Source organism: Limanda limanda, chromosome 2, assembly GCF_963576545.1.
Source record: "Limanda limanda chromosome 2, fLimLim1.1, whole genome shotgun sequence".
In the NCBI taxonomy this organism is placed as follows: domain Eukaryota; kingdom Metazoa; phylum Chordata; class Actinopteri; order Pleuronectiformes; family Pleuronectidae; genus Limanda; species Limanda limanda.
In genome coordinates this window covers 17264366-17289559 of record NC_083637.1, presented here as the reverse complement: position 1 = coordinate 17289559, position 25194 = coordinate 17264366, and the positions used below count along the sequence as shown (strand labels likewise).

Genomic DNA, 25194 nt, shown 5'->3' with positions numbered 1-25194 from the left:
ATTTAAGATTAAATCTTATTGTACAAGACGTGAAGATTCATAAAGGAGAGAAGTGATTCAGGTGCAACCTTTGCAACAAAACCTTTATTAGGATTTATCAGCAGATATTCATATTATACATATTCATAGTTCACTGTTTTAAATAGATTATTAACAGTTTTTATGTCCATAGAAAAAATAACTCAATGAATAACACGAGAGATTTGTGTTAATATATATTATTTCTATTGATTTCTACATAATTCATCTATTTTTCGTAATGTCCATGTCATTTTAAGGTTAGAGTGTCTTCCTTGGAGAGTATGAATGTGTGTTCTTAACTAGTTCATATGATTAAATATGTTTGTTTTAAAACAATGGTTTCTTGGTTCGTGAGATTCAATGACAGTTTGTGTTCTCCTTTATGTATTGAATGTGTTTCCACGAACCAAAGTCAAATAAAAATGGCATGGTCGCCCTCTTTGTTTCTGTACGAACGGCGGCTGCACTGGCAACAGTTGAATTGACTCATCACGAGACAAATTAATCAGCTTCTCACAGTCAGACATGTTTGTTTACGTTTGATGTGAAGTCGGACCTGGGCAATTTCAGTTTAGCTTGTTGTCTTTGATGCTTTGTATTTTTGTATTTGTCTTTTCAGTGGATTACTTTTTATCAACTGTTTTGAATTTTGTTACAAAAATAAAATTGCTATTATCTTATATTTGAAATGAGATTGTATGAATACTTGAATCAATACCTCTGTTGGGCCTTCACACATTTTTGGCCATACTAAATAAAAGAAGACCTCTGGCATAAAGCATAACAAAGGACTCATGTTTCCTTTAAATGTAAAGTTAAAACCTGCCTGTTAATGTAATTTAAAAGACTCATCTACCAACATTTTCAGATGATGGAAAAAAGACCAGTTTTCATTTTGGGGCAATTGGGACCCCATGTGGAAAGGATCTGCCATGATCATTAAAATGAGCCAACATAATAATAAAAAGATAATGGTAATTAAACTATATTTCTAAAGCACTATCAAAACAAATGTCTTTATTAAATGTATATGGGTATAAAACAACACAGAACAAAAATAGGAGAGATAATGTAAAATACAATTTTATGAACACACTAAATCTGCACAACATACTGTATGTCAAGGAGCCAAGAGAAATGTTGGCGCTCCAGAGGGAACTCCATGAAGATGATTCAATCTGAAGGCAAGTTACAGCAGACTGTGGAGACCAGGGGAGGCACTGGTGATCCACAGATAAAAAGCAGTTTTATATAAGGCTGCCAGATGCTGTGGGAATATTCAAGTGAGACAGAGCAAGGATATGATGATTTTCATATGAAAAAGAATTACAAACATGTTGACTAATGAGAAAACTGCTGAATGATGTTTAAATCAGATGAAGAAGAAAAAGCAGAAGAACATCAAAGGATTCAATCTGATGATGAATCTGAGGTTGGTTTCCACGTGCCAGTGGGTCGAGCAAGGAAGCTTAAGAAGAAGAAGAAGACACAGTAGACGGCGGTAATGCACCTTGATGATGGTTGCCACCCGCCAATAAACCAAACAAAGAAGAAGAAGAGGGATCTGATGTTAAAGAATCCCTGATGGAGACAATGTGTGAAATGCCAAGCGGCTGTTTCTGCAGTGTAATGAAGAAATCCTCAAAAAATCACATACACTGATGATGACATTTACAAACTGCATTTCCCATTGTGTTACTACGATGGTGCAGATTGTCTTTGATTTTGTACAGAACAGAATAATCTGCAACATTAACATGACTTGTTAACTACAAATTCGTAGCCAGTCCAAGTAGCTTATACCAAACATATATTTGTTCACTATTACCTCTGCTTGGGGTTGCTCTCATCTGTTTGTTTGTGAGGATGAGGTATGAGTCAGGGAGGCAAACATTAAACACTACTGTGGATCCAAATCAAGGGGCAGATCTAGGATAGCTTTTGGCGGGATTGGGCATTTCTCAACAACTTCATTGATACTTCATAGAATTATGGACAAATTAGAAATTTGGTTCAAAACCAAATCATAATCAAGATATTGAAATCTTGATGAAGGTAGTTCTAGTTTTATACTTTTTCCTTTTTACAATAGTTGGTTTAAATAAGGAAATTATTTTAGAGTGTAACATTAGCTTACACAAGGTAAGATTCAAACTGCTCACACATTTCTCAAACCGTGACAAGATATCTGGTATTTCCATTTGCATGTTTTTTCAATCTTCATGCAAGATATATATCAAGTATTATCGGTGTAACCCTCTGGGAAAACCAGTTGTTACCAAAACACTTATTTATAGTATTATTTATATTTCCTCCTTACTGATAATTCCTTTTATTTAATTAACAATTCTGTTTTATTTCTTCTGTATTTAATTTATTATTATTAAGTCATTTCCTTTTTGCTCAGGAAGTGTCTACAGGTCAAAAAACTTGACAACAAATGAGCCTATTGGTTCAAGGTGAGATAACTGCATGTTATTGGGGTAAAACGGTCTAAGTCCCGCCTCCTCACTCAAGTTAGATCGGTGTGCAGTCGAGTGTGGAGACAGACCCGGCCTGATGAGAAGTGGAGAAGTTGAAATTACGGAGCGATATTACTGCTACTGGTAATCGATATAATACTGAACAAAGAGAAGTTAGAGTATGTTTGAGCCCATAAGAAGTTTATCAACTACTGAGAAGACCTGGAGAGCAGCTTAGAGCACCGGTTATTCTTTTCTTTTCCCGGTGAGTTGCACATGCTCAATTAGCCACCACACGTGGCACAGTAGTGAAATGCTATATGACTTAGCATAGCCTCGTGGTGTTTTTGCCATTGAGTGTACTGTAAGATGTTTCATATTTCTTTAGTTATAGAGACAAAAGGGGACATTTGTGTGTGTAATATGAGTATGTATATTAGTTACATTGAGTACAGAGCTAAGGATTATGTAGCTGAATTTCAGCTTTGAGATTAGCTTTCTGTTCATCATTGTGCTGCTTGCATTCACAAATGCAAGGTGTCAGTGTTGTGACAAGAAAAATATTCACATTGCTTTACTTACGATATTCACATATAGTGAGTATTTGATGATAAGCTGTAGGTTGTTTGCATAATAATCTAACATTCATATGGTTTCACTGCCATTAAAATTGTAATTTAATAAGTATTGCTTATACTTTAATATTAAGAGTTAAATGTTATGATACAACAGTAATCCTTTATTCATGGGTTAAGTACTGAATTGTATTATATGTTGACATTGATAAAATTGAACTGTACAGTTAAGAGAATACGAATATTTGCATATGTTGCTATATAAGCCGTGTTATGTTACACAGGCTGGGTTTTCTGGATACCCTTGAACTTTGAGTTGGATTGGAATCTCTTCCTGACGAGGAAGATGGCGAGCCACCCGTGTTGAGCACCTGGATTGAGGAGCGCTTCCAGCATTCATCTACCTTGCTGTCAGTGTGGTAGGACTGTGGGGAAGGACCTCAAAGGACAGTTGAATCTAGCAGAACATCCTATTTTTTGAGGATCACTTTTATTTTCTGGGTGCACCCATTACAAAAGACATTTCTAATTTTTATAAACTGAATGCCGGCAATGTTGTAATTATTTTGTGTGTAAATACAATTGTTTTCATTTAAACTTAACTCTGTGTTCTGGTTTCTCATTGTGGTGTCTGATTCCTGTTAATTACTCCTCCCTACGAATCTGGGTTATACTGGTCCAGTGTGCACCTACCCTCCATGTGGGTTACATCAGCAATATCAGTCTTTGCTTTATTAAGCAATTACTACCTCCTCTGATACATGTATGAACACATGTAAAAGCTCTATTACAATCTGAAAGCTAAGACATCTGGATCCTGACACCAAGGCAAACCGTGGTTTGTCACATAAAAAAAGCAAGGCAGTGTTGATTTGTCCCCACAACACAGTTCTGACATGGTGGTTTAATAAAGGGACAAAACAAACCACAGAACAAACAACTTCATTGTTGCACTAATATTTATTCTTGTCATTTTCTCAGTTTCAATAAAACATCTTGTACAACCATAACAGTCTTGCCAGTATCATTCATTCATTAATGAAAGCTTTCTGTGTCACTCGTGGAAAAGAACCAGCACAATCCAATTAGCACAATTAAAGGGACGCCATGAAAAGAAACAATAAACCAAACAAAGCGGCTGTTTCTGCAGTGTAATAAAGAAATCCTCAAAAGGTCACAAACACTGATGATGACATTTACAAACTGCATTTCCCCATCTGTTAATACGATGGTGCAGATTGTCCTTGATTTTGTACTGAACAGAATAATATGCAACATTAACATGACTTGTTAACTACAAATTCGTAGCGAGTCCAAGTAGCTTATACCAAACATATATTTGTTCACTATTACCTCTGCTTGGGGGTTTTTCTCATCTGTTTGTTTGTGAGGATGAGGTATGAGTCAGGGAGGCAAATATTAAACTTGTACTTGTAACAAGAGTATTTCTACTGTGCAGTATCAGTACTTTGGTTTCCTCTTCGTCCTCCAGACGCTGCTGGCTCAGTGCTCCTAGTCTCTGGTTTCCTTTCGCTGGCTCTCTCTGTCCCCTCAGAGACTGGATGTGCGCAGAGAGGAGGAACATGTCCGCCGTGCAGCTGCTGCGGGTGTCGGTACATGAGCGGATCAACGCTGCCGCTGAAGACTTCCTGCTGCAGGTGGAGAAAGGAGAAGGAAAGGCTCAAGTCCCGGAGCTGAGAGCGATGCTCACCGAGCGGCTAATGGCGGCGGAGGAGGAGATCCTCGTGGGGCTGGAGGAAACCCTGGCAGAGTAAGAGGAGCGAGTGGAGCGGTCCGAGCGGGAGATCTGCCGCCAGAGGAGGCTGCTCGATGCCGTGATGCAGCCCGAAGTCCGGCTGCACAGAGCAGGTCAGTCCCTAGAGGAACAGCTAACATGCTAACGTTAGCTAGCATTAGCTCGAGCAGCAGAGTTAAAACGCCACTTCCTGTCTCTGTCTGCTGCTCCACCTCTCACCTGAATAATGAGGAGGATTTGATGCCGTTGTGAAAGAGTCTGTGCAGAAAACCTGCTGCTGTGTTGCTCATGTCTTAAACAGAAAGTCTGGACACATTTCTCTGAGTTTTACCCACAGGTCTTATCTGAAAGCAGCTTAACAAACTAACTAACTTCCCATCGCCCTGTTCTCCTCTGTTAGTGACCTTATTGGTTTATTTGGCCTCAAACTGAAAAACATTTTTATTATCAGAAACCCTTTGTTTTATGCTGCTTCCTTTACGAGCTGCGTCGTAACACCATCTGTAAACCACCTCAATATCTCTACTTCCTGAATGTGATCGTTCAAAAATCACAACAGTCGACATTAAAGGAGACATATCATGCCCATTTTACCACAGTTGATATAGTTTCCTGGGGTTTTAATAAAATGTCTGACATATTTTGGTCAAAATACCACAATGATCATTTAAAACAGCACCCTTTTTACCCTGTCTAAAACAGCCCTCCTCAGATTTACCTGTTTTGAGTGCTGGAGACGAAGATACAATCTTGCAACCATATCGTTTTGAACCAGAGTCAGGTGGGCCGAAGCCTGGTTGCGAGAGCCCCAGCACCCCAGCACAGGCCCGTAGTGGGAGCAGGAGCAGTTAGCTCCAGCTCCCATAGCCCACTGCCCATAGCTCCAGTTAGCAGCCATAGCAGCTCCAGTTAGCAGCCATAGCTCCACTTAGCAGCCAGCTCCCCAGTGTTAGCTCGCTAGCTAGACTCCCTACATGGGTATGGTGTGACTATGACGTGTATTCTAGTCGCAATGCCATTGGACACACTCTAGCGTATAATTTCTGACATAGAGGAACCACAAAAAATTTGCGGGAGTTGTTTTTTTCAAGAGTTTTTTGGACGGTAGACATGCCAGATACCCAAATTAACGTGTAGAAGCAATACAAAAGTGGAATTTTCATAATATGTCCCCAGTAAACAACACAACTCAAGTTTTTCAAGACACTTCAGGAAAGTCTGAAATGATAAACATGTGTATTTGTGTTTCAGTGTGTCCTGCCGACGTCCAGCAACTGATGGTGATTAAAGAAGAGGTTCCCCCTGAGCAGCAGCAGTGGAGTCCCCTTGTGGACCAGGCGGATCCAGAGCCCCCCCGAATTAAAGAGGAACAGGAGGAACCGTGTACCACTCAGGATTGACAGCAGCTTCAAGGACTTGAGGAGGCAGATATCAAGTTCACATTGACTCCTGTCGATGTGAAGAGTGAAGAAGATGAAGAGAAACTTAATTTGTCAAAGCTTCACCCGAGTGAGACGAAGGAGAACAGAGCAGAGTGTGGAGGACCAGAACCAGCCAGGAACTCAGGTTCTGATGGACGTTTACAATCAATTCCTGAGGACAAGACTGAAGACTCTTCTGAGACTGAAGACAGTGAGGATGATTGGATGGAGACCAGGGAACCTCAGACGGGTTTAAATACAAGAAATAACAAACAGCCTCTAAGTGATATGGGATGTAAGACAGAAAAAAAATCGTTTAGTTGCTCTGATTGTGGTAAAAGATTTAACCAAAAGGGCCATCTAAATAGACATATGAGGATTCATACAGGAGAGACGGCATTTAGTTGCTCTGAGTGTGGTAAAAGATTTAACGAAAGGGGCAGTCTAAATAAACATATGAGGATTCATACAAAAGAGAAACCGTTTAGTTGATCTGAGTGTGGTAAAAGATTTAAGATTAAATCTTATTGTACGAGACGTGAGGATTCATAAAGGAGAGAAGTGATTCAGGTGCAACCTTTGCAACAAAACCTTTATTAGGATTTATCAGCAGATATTCATATTATACATATTCATAGTTCACTGTTTTAGATAGATTATTAACAGTTTTTTATGTCCCTAGAAAATATAACTCTTTGAATAACACGAAAAATTTGTGTTTATGTATCTTATTTCTACTGATTTCTACATAATTCATCTATTTTTCATAATGTCCATGTCATTTTAAGGTGTCTTCCTTGCAGAGTATGAATGTGTGTTCTTAACTAGTTCATATTATTAAATATGTTTGTTTTAAAACAATGGTTTCTTGGTTCGCGAGATTCAATGACAGTTTGTGTTCTCCTCTATGTATTGAATGTGTTTCCAAGAATCAAAGTCAAATAAAAATGGCGTCGTCGCCCTCTTTGTTTCTGTATGAACGGCGGCTGCACTGGCAACAGTTGAATTGTCTCATCACAAGACAAATTAATCAGCTTCTCACAGTCAGACATGTTTGTTTACGTTGGACGTGAAGTCGGACCTGGGCAATTTCAGTTTATCTTGTTGGCTATGATGCTTTGTATTTTTGTATTTGTCTTTTCAGTGGAGCAAATTTTATCAACTGTTTTGAATGGTGTTACATAAATAAAATTGTTATTATTATCTTATGCTTGACATGAGCTAGTATGAATACTTGGGTCAATACCTCTGTTGGGCCTTCACATATTTTTGGCCATACTAAATAAAAGAAGAATAAAGCATAACAAAGGATTGATTTCAGATGATGGAAAAAAGACCAGTTTTCATTTTGGGGCAATAGGGACCCCATGTGGAAACGATCTGCCATGATCATTAAAATGAGCAGACATGATAAAAATATAATGGTAATTAAACTATATTTCTAAAGCACTATCAAAACAAATTGCTTTATTAAATCTATATGGGTATAAAACAACACAGAACCAAAAATAGGAGATAATGTAAAATACCTTGAACCTGAGGTTGGTTTCCACATGCCAGTGGGCCGAGCAAGGAAGCTGAAGAAGAAGAAGAAGACACAGTAGATGGCGGTAATTCACCTTGATGATGGTTGCCATCCGCCAATAAACCAAGCAAAGGAGAAGAAGAGGGATCTGATGTTAAAGACTCCTTGATGGAGACAATGTGTGAAATGCCAAACAACAGCACCCGTCCCGTATTGAGCTGAAACGGGACGCACTTTGTCCCGTATTACTGTGAGATTTAAAAAATGTTCAGTAAAATGCCAATGGAAAACGAATATCAACGCGCTTTATATGAAATTTTACGGTAAACTTGTTCCCAGGCAATGTCCTGATCTGGGACCAATTAGCTGACAGCATATTCACACACGTGTACGATGACACAGAATACGCTCATCCCATTGGCCGAGGAGGTACTGTTGGTCGCGCAGAAGATAGTGGAAGAAAACAAAGCAGCATGGCTGACAGTGACTCAGGCGCCGACACTGCTCTACGCAGGGGTCCAGCTTCAAGCAGCCATTCAACTCGTACTCCTCCCAAAAAAAAGGATGACAAAATACCGGGAGGAATAGGAGAAAGCTAACACCTGGGTGGAAAATGTGCGCAAAAACATCTATAAAGCGCACTGCACGGTGTGTCGGCGCACTTTTTCTGTAGCCCCTGGTGGGCTGACTGACCTCAAGCAACATGCTTCCAGTGGTGGGCACATGTGAAGCATAAGGTACAACAAAACCAGGGGGACCCTAGACCAATTTGTTGTCCACCAGGCAACGCCAGATGCAGATATGGTATGTAAAGAACGTTTCTTTTTTTTAATATGGGAAAGCAGCAAGTGCAATTGATGTCAGCATTGTATGGACAAAGATATTATAATATTATTCAAGTACGATATATATATGTATATATGTGTGTGTATAAATTATGAATACACACACATATACAACCTTACACATTTCTTACAAGTTGAAACCAATAGAGATAGATATAACATGCATCATTTGTACTGTAGAGGCAGTTGATATACTACTCAAACGATACATAAATACAGTAAAATATCTTATTTTTTCTAACTTACAGGTGACTGCTGCAGAGGTAGCCCATACCTACCACACTGTAAAGCATGGTTTAAGCTATAACTCAGCTGAATGTGCAATTAAGCTGACTCTCAGAACACTGAATGACTCCTGCATTGCCAAGAAGATGTCCTGTGGGAGGACAAAAGCTGAGGCAATTGTCACAGATGTCCTGTCTCCAAAGGCAGTAGAGGAGGTGATCAAAAAATGGAAAAGTGGTGGAAATCCACTCCCATTCTCTCTTCACACTGATGCCTCGAATAAGGGAAATCGGAAGATGTTTTCCTCGGCCGTGCAGTTTTTCACCCCAGAGGATGGGGTTGTCAACAAGGTGATAGATTTCTTTGAAAATCCAGATGAGTCTGCACAGGGAATACTGAAAAAAATACAAAGCTCTCTTGAAAACATGGGTCTATCCCTAGATCATGGTTCTGCATTCAGTGCTGACAACGCAAATGTCAATTATGGCAGCCACAACTCGATCTTTACAAAATTGAGAGAGGCCAACAGTGAGATCCTTCGTGGCAACTGCCATGCACATATTGTCCATAACACAGTGAAAAAGGCCCTGGACAAGCTCTCAGTGGATGTGGAAAATATTGTCTTCAAGATATATAGTTTATTTTCCAACTCTGCCAAAAGGAGAGAGTCCCAAAAGGAGTTTTGTGAATTCTGTGATGTTGAATTCCATGAAATCCTGCGCCATGTGGTGACAAGATGTCTGTCACTCAACCCTGCAATCACCCGCCTGCTGCAGAACTGGGTCCCGCTGAAGTCTTATCTCATCAGCATTGGTGAAGAATGTCCAAAGCGCCTGAAAGATTTGCTGAGGTTGACAGAAGATGCTGCTGGAGTTGAGGAAGAGGCAGACATTGTCGAAGTTTAACTCCTCTTCTGTAATAATGTCCTGTCCCTGTTTGAAGAGGTGGTGAAAAAGCTGGAGAAGAATGTAACCTCGTCTGTTGACCTCTTCTCCATTATGGACTCTTTCCGGAGAAGACTAATTCAGAGAAGAGATGATGGGTTCTATGGGTACCTAACCAAACAAAAGCTCTAGCATCTCTCACCATCTGATGCGGATGTTGCCAGGCAGGAATATACAGCCTTCTTAAACCATGCCATCAGTTATATCGTTAAGTGGTTTGACTTCTCAGAGGAAAACTGGCTTTTCCACCTGTAGCCCCTCTCTCTAGCATCTGGGAAGATCTCCTTTGATGACATGGAGAACACAACCGGCTATGCCTGGTTGGCAGGAAAGAATGAAACAATTGCTAGTGTAGTGATAGACCATGTTTTAATATTAATGATGGTTATAAACAAATACAATTGATAGATAATATATACAAATAAATACATGAACTTAGTTTACAGTATACACATGTATGCAATATTTTATACAACATCTTACAAATTCAAACAGTTCATATACTTGATAGATAGATGGATAAATAAATAAAGAATAATAACTAAATTAAACTATATAGGTAGTTAAAGTAGTATTCAAAATTATGAATATATACAATTAGATTTTTTTCTAACCCTAACTTCAAACAGTCTTCTGGAGCACCTCACTCAGGAGAAGGAAACCTGGCAGTCTAAAGGAACAGCAGAGAGGTGGATGGAGGTTCTTCAGGCAGCTGACCTTCCCAACATCCAAGCTGCTGTATCCTTTTTCCTCAGCATTCAATCTTCCACTGGGTTTGTGGAGAGGATTTTCTCTTCTATGAAGAACAAATGGACTGATGTGCGGAACAATTGTTCCACTGAATTAATTAAAGGTGAGCTAATTGTCAGCCTCAATTATGAACTGTCTTGCTCAGAGTTTTACTCTGCTGTACAGAAGGATGTTAGCCAAGCTGGCGTCCATCATGGGCAACACCTCTCACCCCCTACATGACAATGTGGGGTCCCTGAGCAGCTCCTTCAGCAGCAGACTGTTACACCCATGGTGTAAGAAGGAGAGGTTCCGCAGGTCCTTCATCCCGGCTGCAGTCGGGCTCTACAACACCAGCACCACCTGATAATGTTGTAGTCCCTGTCTATTATCTCTATCTCCACTCAACCTCTCACCATAGCTGTATTTGTATTTTTATTTTCCTTATTTATTTTTTATTTTTTACTCAGATCACTACAATGCACAATAATATTCAACATTGTACATCTATATTTATATCATGGTCACTTATAATGGTTAGATTGCAATATTTATATTTCCATTATGCTATCTTGTAGTATTATTTATATTATGGTCACTTACTTTTTAATTATTTTCTGTATCATGGTCACTACTGTTGCAATATTACTTATAATATTTTTGTTTTCATTACAATAACACTCACATCATTCCACTTTCTCCCCAGTACCTGCTTTTGCACAGTGTCTGTTTTGCAGGTTGTTTTTGTTTTTGTTTCTGTACTCTCATTATGTGTAGTTTAGTAGTGTACATATTGTGATCTTTTTTATTGTGCTTCGGCACTGTTATTTAAATTCTGTTTTCTCTTATTTTGCTGTAACAAGTGAATTTCCCCGTTGTGTGGATAAATAAAGAAATCTAATCTAATCAAAGACAAACAACTCCTCACTGCAGCAAGATCTCAGAAGAAATACAAGTGGAAAAAGTAGAAAAATCTCCACATAATGTGGCACTGAGCTGTTGAGTTCATGAGTTGTTTTTTCTGTTTTACTACAACTGTAGCCTACTGTCATGGTCTTTGAGGCACAAATATGTTTACAATGATTCTACAGACGTTCTGTTTGCACTTTTGTTATTGCACTAAAAATATGCACTATTTCAGGATGGATGTTCTGCTTTCTATCTATTGTTTTATATTAATGTACACAGTTTTATGTTAAGCAAGAACGGTTTCTGTTTAAGAAAGATTCTTATTTTATTCAGTTGATTTTGTTTATTATTAAAGTGAATTGCTGGATAACAAATTGTTTTCCATGTGTTCATTTCTCTCAAAAATATGCATGTAATTCAATTCAGGGTCAAATAGTTAAAAAATTGTTTCACTCACAAAAAAAGGGGTTTCAAAAATTCACCGCGCAAGGAAAGGTGAAGGCAATCGGGCCGGCCGGCCCTGCCAATGAGGTGTCCCTTATTTATTTTTCAGAGAGTTGGCAACCCTACATACACTGTTGACATTTATAAACTGCATTTCCCCATCTGTTACTACGATGGTGCAGACTGTCTTTGATTTTGTACTGAACAGAATAATCTGCAACATGAACATGACTTGTTAACTACAAATTCGTAGCGAGTCCAAGTAGCTCATACCACACTTATATTTGTTCACTATTACCTCTGCTTGGGGTTGTTCTCATCTGTTTGTTTGTGAGGATGAGGTATGAGTCAGGGAGGCAAACATTAAACTTGTACTTGGAACAAGAGTATTTCTACTGTGCAGTATTAGTACTTTGGTTTCCTCTTCGTCCTCCAGTCCAACAGGGGTCGCTGCTGGCTCGGAGCTCGGAGTCTCTGGTTTCCTGTCACTGGCTCTCTTTGTCCCCTCAGAGACTCGATGTGCGCAGAGAGGAGCAACATGTCCGCCGTGCAGCTGCTGCGGGTGTCGGTACATGAGCGGATCAGCGCTGCCGCTGAAGACTTCCTGCTGCAGGTGGAGAAAGGAGGAGGAAAGGCTCAAGTCCCGGAGCTGAGAGCGATGCTCACCGAGCGGCTAATGGCGGCGGGGGAGGAGATCCTCGTGGGGCTGGAGGAAACCCTGGGAGAGTACGAGGAGCGAGTGGAGCGGTCCGAGCGGGAGATCTGCCGCCAGAGGAGGCTGCTCGATGCCGTGATGCAGCCCGAAGTCCGGCTGCACAGAGCAGGTCAGTCCCTAGAGGAACAGCTAACATGCTAACGTTAGCTAGCATTAGCTCGAGCAGTGGAGTTAATACGCCACTTCCTGTCTCTGTCTGCTGCTCCACCTCTCACATGAATAATGAGGAGGATTTGATGCTGTTGTGAACGAGTCTGTGCAGAAAACCTGCTGCTGTGTTGCTCATGTCTGAAACAGAAAGTTTGAACACATTTCTCTGAGTTTTACCCACAGGTCTTGTCTGAAAGCATCTTAACAAACTAACTAACTTCCCATCGCCCTGCTCTCCTCTGTTAGTGACCTTATTGGTTTATTTGTCCTCAAAATGAAAAAAAAAATTATTATCAGAAACCCTTTGTTTTATGTTGCTTCCTTTACAAGCTGCGTCGTAACACCATCTGTAAACGACCTCAATATCTCTACTTCCTGAATGTGATCGTTCAAAAATCACAACAGTCGACATTAAACGACACAACACAAGTTTTTCAAAACACTACAGTAAACTCTGAAATGATAAACATGTGTATTTGTGTTTCAGTGTGTCCTGCAGACGTCCAGCAACTGATGGTGATTAAAGAAGAGGTTCCCCCTGAGCAGCAGCAGTGGAGCCCCCTTGTGGACCAGGAGGACCCAGAGCCCCCCCACATGAAAGAGGAACAGGAGGAACCGTGTACCACTCAGGATGGACAGCAGCTTCAAGGACTTGAGGAGGCTGATATCAAGTTCACATTGACTCCTGTCGATGTGAAGAGTGAAGAAGATAAAGAGAAACCTAAATTGTCAAAGCTTCACCCGAGTGAGACGAAGGAGAACAGAGTGGACTGTGGTGGACCAGAACCAGCCAGGAACTCAGGTCCTGATGGACGTTTACAACCAGGTCCTGAGGACAAGACTGAAGACTCTTCTGAGACTGAAGACAGTGAGGATGATTGGATGGAGACCAGGGAACCTCAGACTGGTTTAAATACAAGAAATAACAAACAGCCTCTAAGTGATATGGGATGTAAGACAGAAAAAAAATCGTTTAGTTGCTCTGAGTGTGGTAAAAGATTTTCCCACAAGGGCCATCTAAATACACATATGAGGATTCATACAGGAGAGAAGCCATTTAGTTGCTCTGAGTGTGGTAAAAGATATATCCAAAAGGGCGATCTAAATAAACATATGAGGATTCATACAGGAGAGAAATCTTTTAGTTGCTCTGAGTGTGGTAAAAGATTTAACCAAAACAGCAGTCTGAATAGACATATGAGGATTCATACAGGAGAGAAATCGTTTAGTTGCTCTGAGTGTGGTAAAAGATTTAACCAAAACAGCAATCTAAATAAACATATGAGGATTCATACAAAAGAGAAACCGTGTAGTTGATCTGAGTTTGGTCAAAGATTTAAGATTAAATCTTATTGTACAAGACGTGAAGATTCATAAAGGAGAGAAGTGATTCAGGTGCAACCTTTGCAACAAAACCTTTATTAGGATTTATCAGCAGATATTCATATTATACATATTCATAGTTCACTGTTCTAAATAGATTATTAACAGTTTTTATGTCCATAGAAAAAATAACTCAATTAAAAACACCAGAGATTTGTGTTAATATATATTATTTCTACTGATTTCTACATAATTCATCTATTTTTCGTAATGTCCATGTCATTTTAAAGTTAGAGTGTCTTCCTTGCAGAGTATGAATGTGTGTTCTTAACTAGTTCATATGATTAAATATGTTTGTTTCAAAACAATGGTTTCTTGGTTCGCGAGATTCAATGACAGTTTGTGTTCTCCTTTATGTATTGAATGTGTTTCCAAGAATCAAAGTCGAATAAAAATGGCGTCGTCGCCCTCTTTGTTTCTGTACAAACGGCGGCTGCACTGGCAACAGTTGAATTGTCTCATCACGAGACAAATTAATCAGCTTTTCACAGTCAGACATGTTTGTTTATGTTTGACGTGAAGTCGGACCTTGGCAATTTCAGTTTAGCTTGTTGTCTTTGATGCTTTGTATTTTTGTATTTGTCTTTTCAGTGGATTACTTTTTATCAACTTTTTTGAATGGTGTTACATAAATAAAATTGTTATTATTATCTTATGCTTGACATGAGCTAGTATGAATACTTGGATCAATACCTCTGTTGGGCCTTCACACATTTTTGCCATACTAAATAAAAGAAGACCTTTGGCATAAAGCATAAAAAATAAATCATGTATCCTTTAAATGTAAAGTTAAAACCTGCCTGTTAATGTAATTTAAAAGATTCATGTGCCAACATTTTCAGATGAAGGAAAAAAGACCAGTTTTCATTTTGGGGCAATAGGGACCCCATGTGGAAAGGATCTGCCATGATCATTAAAATGAGCCGACATAATAATAAAAATATAATGGTAATTAAATTATATTTCTAAAGCACTATCAAAACAAGTTGCTTTATTAAATTTACTGGGGTATAAAACAACACAGAACAAAAATAGGAGAGATAATGTAAAATAACATTTTATGAAACAACTAAATCTGTACAGATGTCAAGGAGCCAGGAAAAAAGTGTCGGGGCTCCTGAGGGAACTCCATGAAGATGATTTAATCTGAAGGCAAGTTACAGCAGACTGTGGAGACCAGGGGAGGCACTGGTGATCCACAGATAAAAAGCAGTTTTATATAAGACTGCCAGATGCTGTGGGAATATTCATGTGAGACAGAGCAAGGATATGATGATTTTCATATTAATAAGAATCACAAACGTGTTGACTAAAGAGGAAACTTCTGAGTGATGTTTAAATCAGATGAAGAAGAAATAGCAAAAGAACATTAGAAGATTCAATCTGATGTTGAATCTGAGGTTGGTTTCCACGTGCCAGTGGGCCGAACAAAGAAGCTGAACAGAAGAAGAAGACACAGTAGATGGCGGTAATTCACCTTGATGTTGGTTGCCACCCGCCAATAAACCAAACAAAGAAGAAGAAGAGCGATCTGATGTTAAAGAATCCCTGATGGAGACAATGTGTGAAATGCCAAGCGGCTGTTCCTGCAGTGTAAATGAAGAAATCCTAAAAAGGTCACATACACTTACGGTTGCCAACCGTCCCTTGAAAACTGAATCGTCCCGTTTTTAGAAACAAGTGCACCCGTCCCGTATTGAGCTGAAACGGGACGCACTTTGTTACGTATTACTGTGAGATTTAAAAAATGGTCAGTAAAATGCCAATGGAAAATGAATAACAACACGCTTTATATGAAATGTTACGGTAAACTTGTTCCCAGGCAATGTCCTGATCTGGGACCAATTAGCTGACAGCATATTCACACACATGTACGATGACACAGAATACGCTCATCCCATTGGCCGAGGAGGTACTGTTGCTCACGCAGAAGATAGTGGAAGAAAACAAAGCAGCATGGCTGACAGTGACTCAGGCGCCGACACTGCTCTACGCCGGGGTCCAGCTTCAAGCAGCCATTCAACTCGTACTCCTCCCAAAAAAAAGGATGCAAAAATACCGGGAGGAATGGGAGAAAGCTAACACCTGGGTGGAAAATGTGCGCAAAAACATCTATAAAGCGCACTGCACGGTGTGTCGGCGCACTTTTTCTGTAGCCCCTGGTGGGCTGACTGACCTCAAGCAACATGCTTCCAGTGGTGGGCTCATGTGAAGCATAAGGTACAACAAAACCAGGGGAACCCTAGACCAATTTGTTGTCCACCAGGCAACGCCAGAGGCAGATATGGTACGTAAAGAACGATTACTTTTTTTAACATGGGAAAGTAGCAAGTGCAATGCATGTCAGCATTGTATGGACAAAGATATTATAATATTATTCAAGGACGATATATATATGTATATATGTGTGTGTATAAATTATGAATACACACACATATATACAACCTTACACATTTCTAACAAGCTCAAACCAATAGAGATAGATATAACATGCATCATTTGTACTGCAGAGGCAGTTGATATACTACACAAACTATACATATATACAGTAAAATGTCTTCTTTTTTCTAATTTACAGGTGAATGCTGCAGAGGTAGCCCATACCTGCCACACTGTAAAGCATGGTTTAAGCTATAACTCAGCTGAATGTGCAATGAAGCTGACTCAGAACACTGAATGACTCCTGCATTTACAAGAAGATGTCCTGTGGGAGGACAAAAGCTGAGGCAATTGTCACAGATGTCCTGTCTCCAAAGGCAGTAGAGGAGGTGATCAAAAAAATGAAAAGTGGTGGAAATCCACTCCCATTCTCTCTTCACACTGATGCCTCGAATAAGGGAAATCGGAAGATGTTTCCCTTGGCCTTGCAGTTTTTCAAGCCAGAGGATGGGGTTGTCAACAAGGTGATAGATTTCTTTGAAAATCCAGATGAGTCTGCACAGGGAATACTGAAAAAAATACAAAGCTCTCTTGAAAATTGGGTCTATCCCTAGATCATGTTTCTTCATTCAGTGCTGACAACGCAAATGTCAATTATGGCAGCCACAACTCGGTCTTTACAAAATTGAGAGAGGCCAACAGTGAGATCCTTCGTTGCAACTGCCATGCACATATTGTCCATAACACAGTGAAAAGGGCCCTGGACAAGCTCTCAGTGGATGAGGAAAATATTGTCCTCAAGATATATAGTTTATTTTCCAACTCTGCCAAAAGTAGAGAGTCCCTAAAGGAGTTTTGTGAATTCTGTGATGTTGAATTCCATGAAATCCTGCGCCATGTGGTGACAAGATGTCTGTCACTCAACCCTGCAATCACCCGCCTGCTGCAGAACTGGGTCCCGCTGAAGTCTTATCTCATCAGAAGAAGAATGTCCAAAGCGCCTGAAAGATTTGCTGAGGTTGACAGAAGATGCTGCTGGAGTTGAGGAAGAGGCAGACATTGTCAAAGTTTACCTCCTCTTCTGTAATAATGTCCTGTCCCTGTTTGAAGAGGTGGTGAAAAATCTGGAGAAGAATCTAACCATGTCTGTTGACCTCTTCTCCATTATGGACTCTTTCCGGAGAAGACTAATTCAGAGAAGAGATGATGGGTTCTATGGGTACCTAACCAAACAAAAGCTCCAGCGTCTCTCACCATCTGATGCGGATGTTGCCAGGCAGGAATATACAGCCTTCTTAAACCATGCCATCAGTTATATCGAGAAGTGGTTTGACTCCTCAGAGGAAAACTGGCTCTTCCACCTGCAGCCCCTCTCTCTAGCATCTGGGAAGATCTCCTTTGATGACATGGAGAACACAACAGCTTTGCCTGGTTGGCAGGTAAGAATGAAACAATTGCTAGTGTAGTGATAGACCATGTTTTAATATTATTGATGGTTATAAACAAATTCAATTGATAGATAATATATACAAATAAATACTAGGGCTGTCAATAGATTAAAAAAAATTAACTAATTAATCACACATTTTGACATTTTTTTTAAAAGTATGTTTTTCTCCTAAAAACTAAATGTTATAAGTTATAAATTAACGAGTAATCACTCCAGACATCGTGTAGACCAGGGGTCTCAAACTCAAATTACCTGGGGGCCGCTGGAGGCAGTATCTGGGTGAGGCTGGGCCGCATCAGGTATTCCACAAAAAAAAAAAACTTTGCTAAAAAAATCCAAACTTCTCTAATGTCATTACTAACAGTTATTTAACTTCAATGGGTTCTTCTGAACATGAATAGAATATTGAAGAACACGAACAGTTCTTGTAAACATGGCTTCTCTTGCCTACTTCTTGCTGCCAGAGACCTGGCAGCGCTTCCTCTCACATAGCTGAGCCACATTTGGCTTGAGGGAGGAAGCAGTTGAGACCCTCAGTATGGCTTGAAGATGATCATCAGTAAGCCTGGACCTGTACCTGGACTTATTGAAGTTCAAGGTGGAGAAGAGCTTTTCACACAAATGTGCTCCAAAAAAGGCACATGGTCCGCTTGAACATTCGGGAAAGCTCAAGGAAGCTGGGGTTCAATTCTCACAAAAATTGCCCCAGCTTGTCTTCCTTTCCACTCACCTCCCTGAACTTGGCTTTGAGGTCAGAGTTGCACTGCAGGCCAATGAGCTCCATTTGAAGCACAGGAGGGGCATCTTGCACATTAAAGGAGAAGGGATCCGCAAAATTTTTGTAAAAGTCGCTCTGTGCGTCTTGAAGTCTGCAAATCTATGATCAAATTCCTCCTGTAGCCTCACATTTTTCTATACATTTTTGTGCTTACTTTGTGCCGGCGTGTTGGCTTGCCTGCGTTCTGGGACTTATTTGAGCAGATCCGGTACCTCTCGTATCGAAAAAAATATGAACATTAAAAAAAGTTTTTTAAGAAATGATTAAAATAAAATATAACAATATAATGTAATCACTAGAAAATTACGGAGCCCCTGTTGACATCGGTGGATGAATTACTAATTTGTGGCCACGCAATAACAAGATAATCTAATAAATTATATATAAAGCTTTCTAAACAACAGCATCACAATTTCATAAAATAATAACAAATGCAGACTTCTAAGATGAACCAAAATAACTAGCACATCGTCATGTACAGTCCGTGGCTCGGTGCGTAAATGTCACCACCAGAGGATGAGGGAATTTAAATCATTAAAATTCCTCCACACATATCAGGTGTAAATAATAATGTAAAACAGCCCAGACTGTAAAATGTAGATATTAGCTCAATGACGTGTTATAAACTGCTGCGGTTTAGAATAATCTGTCTGCGTAAAGAAGCTCCCAAAACCTCACAGCGCAGCGTGTGCGTAAAGGAGCCGTGGTGTCCCTTGAATTTGCCTTCAATTTAACAAATTGTGTGTGTGTGTGTGTGTGTATGTGTGTGTGTTCCGTTCAGAAGTCGCCTTTGCTCAAGACGCCACTTTATTAATCACTGACATAAAGACTGATACCGTCACTGCAGTATAGCCTAAATAAGTCCCACTGCATTGTAAGTGGCATGTGTGTGCTGTTTTAAGCGGCGTTGTATGTGCGTTCCGGGACCTGTGCTCGTCGTACCTGCGCTGTGATATGTACTTAGCGTTCCGGCACCTTGTGATTTATAAATGAAGCACTGGATACATCATGACCTGCGCGAAAGAGGGCAGAAAACTATGAATTTCACCCTCCTGCACCGCACATCCAAAGCCACTCTTTTCTCTCCCGGCTCTCTCTCTCACTCACTCTCACACGTACACACACACACACGACCCCGCCCCCCATGTCACTCACTTACATGCTGCGTTCACTGGTCAGGCACACAGTAGGAAACCAGAACATCATAACATTGTCCCACACAGCAGCTAACAGCGGAGCTGCTACAATGTTTGTGCGGGCCGCACTAACATTAAACTTTCATATTAAGGTGGGGTCCACAAAATATTGTCCCGCGGGCCGCAATTGGCCCGCGGGCCGCGAGTTTGAGACCCCTGGTGTAGACAGTTTAGACAGTTGTTTAATTGTACTTTTTTTAAACACAAAACTACACACAGAGCTTTATTTTCAAGGAGGCTCAGGCCTTTAATTCCTACCTATAAAGTGGCAGCCCAGGTATTTAAATATCATGTATGATAAATTGTGTAAACATAAACACTGCTTCTTTCTTCAGTGAAACATCCAGATTAGTAAAAAAAAAAGGTGTATTTGAGCCACCATTGGTACTGTCATCTTTAACATTAAACAACACACACAGCAGCATAACAAGCAGCCTTGGTAAACTGAACTGACATTCAAATCTCTGAAAGTGCAAAAACTTAAGGTGCAAACAAACATGCAAATAAAAACAGACATGCAAATGAAAACAGGCATGCAAATGAAAACAGGAAGATCTCTGCTACTTTAACTGACATGTGACTAATCATCTTTGATTTTCAGCCAATTGCTGAGACAGACAAGCATGTTGACATTATCTGGAGCCAATGCTGCTCTCCTCTTCTGGTCAATATGACCAGAGAGGGAGAACAGTCGCTCACAGGGAACTGTGGTAGCATTTTTGGCTCCGCTCTGTAACGGTCAAGAGCTTTGCTAATGGACTCCTCCTCTTCTTCCTCTGAATCTGTATCAGAGGAGGCCAACAAGAAGGGAGACATCCTCTGCTTTTTTGGATCCTCTGTCTCTCTTCTCACAGGTGCGGAACTCATCCCACCGTTGTCCTCTAGCATCAGGTTGCGCAGTAAAGCCCAGACCTCACCTCTTTCCTCTTTCGGGAGGCACTTTAAGTCCTTGCACATGGGGTCACACAGTGTCACAATCTTCAGCATCTCCAGATTGGTATTCTCTTTGCGATTGGCAAGGTCTGCAGTAAAGGTGTCTTTGAATTTCACCACGTAGATGGGATCATCATCAGATGACTCCATAACCCTGGACAGGTGGCACAAGGCTGGTAAGACCACTGAACAGGAAACGTACTGCTCTCCTCCCAGTAGTTCAGTCACATGTCTGCAATAAAAGGTGCAGGTATGTTTTAATAAGGGCCTTAAAACAATCACTCTCACACACATGCACACACACACAGGACGGTGAAACAGAAAAAAAGAAAATACTAGCAGAGTGGAAGCATAAGCTGAGAGAGAGAGAGAGAGGGAGCATAGAGTAGAATATAGGTCTCACTCAAAGTAAAAAAAAGACTGTCAGAGGGAGAGCACAGACACGTAGCCTACAAACTGAGGGACAGAGTAGTCCACACTCAGAAAACATTAGCAAAGGCAGAGAAAGAGAGAGAGAGAGAATATAGGCCCTGTCGAAAAGAAAATGAGAGTAGAGACAGAGATGGAATGAGAGAAGACGGGGAGAGGAGTAGCTTAAGCCACACGCAGAAAATACTAGCAGAGTAAGAGAGTAAGTCGGCCAACACGCACGAACATGCACGCGCGCGCACAAACACACACACACTAAGTTCGGGGCAGAAAAAAAGGACAGAAAGAGTGAACTTGCCTACATGGTTCAAGTAGCTGCTCCAACTTCTCCAGTTTAGCCAGCTCTGGTGCAGTCAACATCGAGATGGTGGTCTTGTGCTGAGCCAGGGTGGCGGCAAGCGGACCCTTGTTTCGCTGGATCCGTTTCATAATTTCCAAGGCAGAATTCCACTGGGTGGCAACATCTTGAACCAGCGACTCCTCCTGCTGTCCTTGTGCAGTTTGCTTTGCTCTCAACTCTCGATCATTTGACGGGCTGTGTCTGAAGTGCCCAACAATCTTCCGACATTTAGCCAGGACGTTTTCAAAACCACTGTCTTTCAGGGCAACAGTGATGGTCCTTTACAGACTGTGTGCCGCGCAGGGTAGATGTTGGAATGGAAGTAGCATAGCAGCTGCCAACATGTTACGGGCACTATCAGTGCCTAAAGTGCTCAGTTTGCCACTTATCTCCCATCTGTTTGCGATGTCCAGGAACTCCTCAGCACAGTTCTCCGCTGTATGTCGCCCCTCTGTTTTTTTAACTTCCAATGCAAACGATCTCAATTTCCATTCAATGTCAATAAAATGAGCTGTGACACCCAGGTAATTGTCATTGCTGACTGACGTCCAGTGGTCACCGGTGAGGGCGACGCTGGCAGCTTGCTCGAGGAGCTGCATTTTTCGTGCTCTCTCGCCGTCATACAAGGAATGTATGCGAGACACGATGGTGCCTCTCGACGGTAAATCGTAAGAATTTACCCCGAAGCAATTCAAATAACCTCAGTTTGCCCACCGTCCTCAACTATATTGATGGGCCGACAGTCACGAGCAACCCAAACTGCTAAGGTGTTGGTTACCTTTTCATGGAGTGGTCTAGTTATTTTTTTGGAGAAGTCGTGGAGTGTGGATTGGCGACCATCTAACCTGGACCTGCTTTCTGTCGGGTGCTTTGCATTAAGGTGATAAGTTAAAGACGAGCTGCTTCTGTGATAGCTAAATTCAGCTTGACAAATGCAACATACAACTTTTGTTTTGATGATTGTTCTGTCATTTTGCCTCTTAAATACAAACTTTCCACCCAACAATCCCTCAGCTCTCTCCATCTTCAACTCGGTATCTCCTTGTTTACTGACTGCAGACGCGCTGCGGTTTCCTGTGTCCGGAAGTTACGCACAGCGGAAGTACACAAAACTGCGTTAACTTCGTTAAAATATTTTATTGCATTAATCTCGGCCACAATAATCTCATAGATTAACGCGTTTATTTTGACAGCCTTAATAAATACATAATCTTAGTTTACAGTATACACATATATGAAACTTTTATACAACATCTTACAAATTCAAACAGTTCATATACTTGATAGATAGATGGATAAATAAAAAAAGAATAATACATAAATTAAACTATATAGGTAGTTATAGTAGTATACAAAATTATGAATATATACAATTAGATTTTTTCCCATTATTTACCACTGTAAATGACAACTTTTCAACTCTTCTGGTAGGCTGAACATCTTCCATCCATTTCATCCATGGATGATCTGTATGAAGAATGTGTAACTGTGTAACTGCAAACAGTCTTCTGGAGCACCTCACTCAGGAGAATGAAACCTGGCAGTCTAAAGGAACAGCAGAGAGGTGGATGGAGGTTCTTCAGGCAGCTGACCTTCCCAACATCCAAGCTGCTGTATCCTTTTTCCTCAGCATCCAATCTTCCACTGGGTTTGTGGAGAGAATTTTTCTGGAACAAATGGACTGATGTGCGGAACAATTGTTCCACTAAGTTAATTAAAGGTGAGCTCATTGTCAACCTCAGTTATGAACTGTCTTGCTCAGAGTTGTACTCTGCTGCACTCAAAGACAAACAACTCCTCACTGCAGCAAGATCTCAGAAGAAATACAAGTGGAAAAAGTAGAAAAATCTCCACATAATGGGCACTGAGCTGTTGAGTTCATGAGTTGTTACTTTCTCTTTTACTACAACTGTAGCCTGTTGCACTTTTGTTATTGAACTAAAAATATGCACTATTTCAGGATGGATGTTTTGCTTTCTATCTATTGTTTTATATTAATGTACACAGTTTTATGTTAAGCAAGACAGGTTTCTGTTTAAGAAAGATTCTTATTTTATTCAGTTGATTTTGTTTATTATTAAAGTGAATTGCTGGATAATAATTTGTTTTCCATGTGTTCATGTCACTTAAAAAACTGCATCTAATTCAATTCAGGGTCAAATAGTTAAAAAATTGTTTCACTCACAAAAAAAGGGGCTAAAAAATTCACAGCGCAAGGAAAGGTGAAGGGAATCGGGTCGGCCGGCCCTTCCAATGAGGTGTCCCTTATTTATTTTTCAGAGAGTTGGCAACCCTACATACACTGATGACATTTATAAACTGCTTTTCCCCATCTGTTACTACGATGGTGCAGACTGTCTTTGATTTTGTACTGAACAGAATAATCTGCAACATTAACATGACTTGTTAACTACAAATTTGTAGCGAGTCCAAGCAGCTTATACCAAACATATATTTGTTCACTATTACCTCTGCTTGGGGGTTGATCTCTTCTGTTTTTTTGTGAGGATGAGGTATGAGTCAGTTAGGCAAACATTAAACTTGTACTTGTAACAAGAGTATTTCTACTGTGCAGTATTAGTACTTTGGTTTCCTCTTCGTCCTCCAGTCCAACAGGGGTCGCTGCTGGCTCAGAGCGCCGAGTCTCTGGTTTCCTGTCGCTGGCTCTCTCTGTCCCCTCAGAGACTCGATGTGCGCAGAGAGGAGCAACATGTCCGCCGTGCAGCTGCTGCGGGTGTCGGTACATGAGCGGATCAGCGCTGCCGCTGAAGACTTCCTGCTGCAGGTGGAGAAAGGAAGAGGAAAGGCTCAAGTCCCGGAGCTGAGAGCGATGCTCACCGAGCGGCTAATGGCGGCGGGGGAGGAGATCCTCGTGGGGCTGGAGGAAACCCTGGCAGAGTCCGAGGAGCGAGTGGAGCGGTCCGAGCGGGAGATCTGCCGCCAGAAGAGGCTGCTCGATGCCGTGATGCAGCCCGAAGTCCGGCTGCACAGAGCAGGTCAGTCCCTAGAGGAACAGCTAACATGCTAACGTTAGCTAGCATTAGCTCGAGCAGTGGAGTTAATACGCCACTTCCTGTCTCTGTCTGCTGCTCCACCTCTCACCTGAATAATGAGGAGGATTTGATGCTGTGAACGAGTCTGTGCAGAAAACCTGCTGCTGTGTTGCTCATGTCTGAAACAGAAAGTCTGGACACATTTCTCTGAGTTTTACCCACAGGTCTTGTCTGAAAGCAGCTTAACCAACTAACTAACTTCCCCTCACCCTGTTCTCCTCTGTTAGTGACCTTATTGGTTTATTTGGCCTCAAAATTAAAAACATTTTTATTACCAGAAACCCTTTGTTTTATGCTGCTTCCTTTACGAGCTGCGTCGTAACACCATCTGTAAACCACCTCAATATCTCTACTTCCTGAATGTGATCGTTCAAAAATCACAACAGTCGACATTAAACGACACAACACAAGTTTTTCAAAACACTACAGTAAACTCTGAAATGATAAACATGTGTATTTGTGTTTCAGTGTGTCTTGCAGACGTCCAGCAACTGATGGTGATTAAAGAAGAGGTTCCCCCTGAGCAGCAGCA

General features: G+C 40.8%; 1 protein-coding gene and 1 long non-coding RNA gene across 2 annotated transcripts; both read left to right on the top strand.

The window, feature by feature from the left end:
• The first annotated feature begins 2558 nt into the window (after nucleotides 1-2558).
• Nucleotides 2559-4068, top strand: LOC133022769 (uncharacterized). Its single transcript, XR_009683027.1, has 2 exons — nucleotides 2559-2748; nucleotides 3343-4068. It is a non-coding gene; the product is annotated as an uncharacterized LOC133022769 (long non-coding RNA).
• Nucleotides 4069-4878: 810 nt separating this feature from the next.
• LOC133018466 (gastrula zinc finger protein XlCGF49.1-like) lies at nucleotides 4879-14098 on the top strand. The gene is given in 3 exon segments (XM_061084837.1): nucleotides 4879-4927; nucleotides 6066-6732; nucleotides 13699-14098. Coding segments are annotated over 2 exon segments (672 nt in total). The 5' UTR covers nucleotides 4879-4927; nucleotides 6066-6460.
• The last annotated feature ends 11096 nt before the right edge of the window (nucleotides 14099-25194 follow it).